This window comes from Eublepharis macularius, chromosome 18 (genome assembly GCF_028583425.1).
Source record: "Eublepharis macularius isolate TG4126 chromosome 18, MPM_Emac_v1.0, whole genome shotgun sequence".
Classification (NCBI taxonomy): Eukaryota; Metazoa; Chordata; class Lepidosauria; order Squamata; family Eublepharidae; genus Eublepharis; species Eublepharis macularius.
Genome location: NC_072807.1, coordinates 660154 through 662810, shown reverse-complemented (window position 1 = coordinate 662810; position 2657 = coordinate 660154). Strand labels below are relative to the sequence as shown.

Here is a 2657-nt window from a genome sequence, read left to right as displayed (position 1 = left end):
CCAATAATAGCTTTGCTCGTCTGAGCAGGGCCTTCTGCATGTGCCAGTCTGCAAATGGGAAAGAGCAACAACTACGCACATGAGCATTCTCTATCATGCCCCATTTGGTAGAATGGCCTGTTTGAGGCACTCAAGAAGACTCCCGTGCGTCTGTCATTCTGCAAACTATGTAAAATAGAATTGTTTGGGAGGGCATTTTTGTAAAAGAAGGAGGGCTATAGTACAGCAAAATGTCCCGGTAAGGTGCTTTAAGAATGGGACTGTGGGCAAATTGTATATAGTGTGTATTACCTGTTTTCTGTATGTATTATCGTATTCTCACTGCATTGTTTTATACTTATGAAACAATGTTTTTTTCTGCATTGTTTAGCATATCATGTCTAATAGTCTATGCTTTGTTTCAGAGTATTCATGCATCTGCATGCATCTGAAGAAGAGAGCTGTGGTTCTCGAAAGCTTATGCTACAGTAAAGTTAGTCTTAAAGGTGCTACTGGACTCTTTTCTATTTTTGCTACTACAGACTAACACGTCTAACTCCTCTGGATCTTTCAGAATATTGTAATCCTAGTCCTATTATATTGCTTTTCAGTTGTCTCATCCTTTGTATTGACATGGTGTAATTTGCCTTGAGTCTCGGTGAGAAATGTGAGCAATAAATAAAATTGGTTCTCCTTTTGTTTTTCATCAGGAGAACATCTGTAGGATCCAAATCAGAGTGAACTTAATTATAAGTCTTAACCAAAGCAGATGTATTCATAGACCAGTTCATGGCAGACCGTTGTCTCATCGTGCTTAATCATAATAGCTGAATGGAATCTCCAGATAAAGACTTCTCTGAATCCCAGATGCTGTTGGATAAACAGCAACAGATTCCTACCTCCTCCATATTCCATGTTTGTGAATGCCCAGAAATGTTTGAGGGTCTGGTTACACATGAGCTAAACTCAGGTGTGATAGGGGGAAAACCCAATTCAACTCGAGTTTAACATGTGACTGCACTCACCTTTAAAATGGTTTGGGGAAAAGGAAAAGATTCCTGTGTGTGTGCACAGAGGCAGTAGGGGTTTTGTCTGTCCCTGCTTCCCACCCAGTATTCTTTCCCAAATAAAAAAGAGCCATAGAGGGTGGGCTCTTTCACTTCCTCTCTTCTCCTCGTGTTTGTCCAGGAGACACATGGAATGAGTAGTAAGAGAATTGGGTTCCCCCAATCACACATGAGTTTAATGCCTGTGTAATGAGACCCTGACTCGATGCTGTGGGAAACCAAGTGCTGGATTAGAGGAACTGTGGTCTGATCCAGAAAAGCAGTTCTTAAGTTTGATTAATCACTCCACTTACCATATTGTTCTATAAACTTCTTCGGTGCCCCAACCAGTCTCTAATGACCTCTTTAACTTTCTCATTTCTCAAGGTGAAAATGAAGGGATTTAGAAATGGAGTGACTATAGAGGTCAACAGGGCTATCATTTTGTTCATGTCTGTGGAGTAGTTTTTGTTAGGCCTCACGTAGATGAAAATGGTGGTGCCATAGCCAATGACCACCACAGTGAAATGTGAGGCACAGGTGGAGAAGGCTTTATGACGGCCGGTGGCCGAAGGGATCCTCACAATAGTAAAGAGGATTGCAACATAGGAGGCAACTGTCACTACAAAAGAGCTAAAGATAAAAAGAATAGCAAGAAGGAAATCCCAGAGTTCAATAAAGTGGGTGTCTGAGCAGGAAAGCTTGAGCAAGGGTGCATTGTCACAGAAGAAATGGTCAATCTGGTTGGAGAGGCAAAATGGCAGCCTAGCCCTGAAAACTGAAGGTGGTATCATGGAAAAGAAGGAAGTTGCCCAGGCCCCAAAAGCCAACTGGATGCAGACATCGTTGGTCAGGATGGTGGAGTAGCGGAGGGGGTGACATATAGCCACGTAGCGGTCAATGGACATTACAGCCAGGAGGAGGAATGCTGTGGTCCCCGAGGAAAAGTAGAAATAAAACTGAGTCAAGCATTCCCCAAAGGGAATGGCGTCTCTTTCAGAGAGGAGGCCTACTAACATTCTGGGCACCACAGTGGACGTGACGAGCATCTCTACCACAGAGAAATTACACAGGAAAAAGTACATGGGGGTGTGAAGCCGGGAATCAAAACAGATCATGGCCACAACAGAAGCATTCCCAGCCATCATCAGTAGATAGAGTGCGAGACACGGTGCAACGAGGACCTTCTGCAGCTCCCTCGTAGCTGAAAAGCCCACGAGGATGAATTCTGTGGGATGTGTGTGATTTCCCATCATCCAGCTTCTCTCTGAAGGACAAAGTCAAGTGCATTAGCCACTATAGGACTGGGAAATAATACTTTAAGCAAGTCATTGCGACAGATCTAGCACATTTATGTAGTACTGCAATCATGTAAAATAGATTGGCAAAATGAACAGTGGGCAATGGAGATCACAAAAAAAAAAGCAAAAAGAGACAGAGAGAGCAGAATGAAAACAATACCCAGAAATTAAAAAATGGTTTATTAATTCACTGGCAAGAATAGCAAAACTAGTGATCTGAACATGCAAAGAGAAATGCATAGAACCAAAAAAAAATCTTATGGTTATGTCCAAATAGAATTGCATTTTACATCTATAAATTGTCCTCCCCAACCCCTGCCACACACACACA

At 42.5% G+C, this 2657-nt stretch overlaps 1 protein-coding gene across 1 annotated transcript; it reads right to left on the bottom strand.

The window, feature by feature from the left end:
* Positions 1-1348: 1348 nt before the first annotated feature.
* LOC129345678 (olfactory receptor 6V1-like) lies at positions 1349-2278 on the bottom strand. Its single transcript, XM_055002904.1, has one exon. The coding sequence runs from the start codon at positions 2276-2278 to the stop codon at positions 1349-1351; it is 930 nt and encodes a 309-aa protein (XP_054858879.1).
* Between the last annotated feature and the right edge of the window lie 379 nt (positions 2279-2657).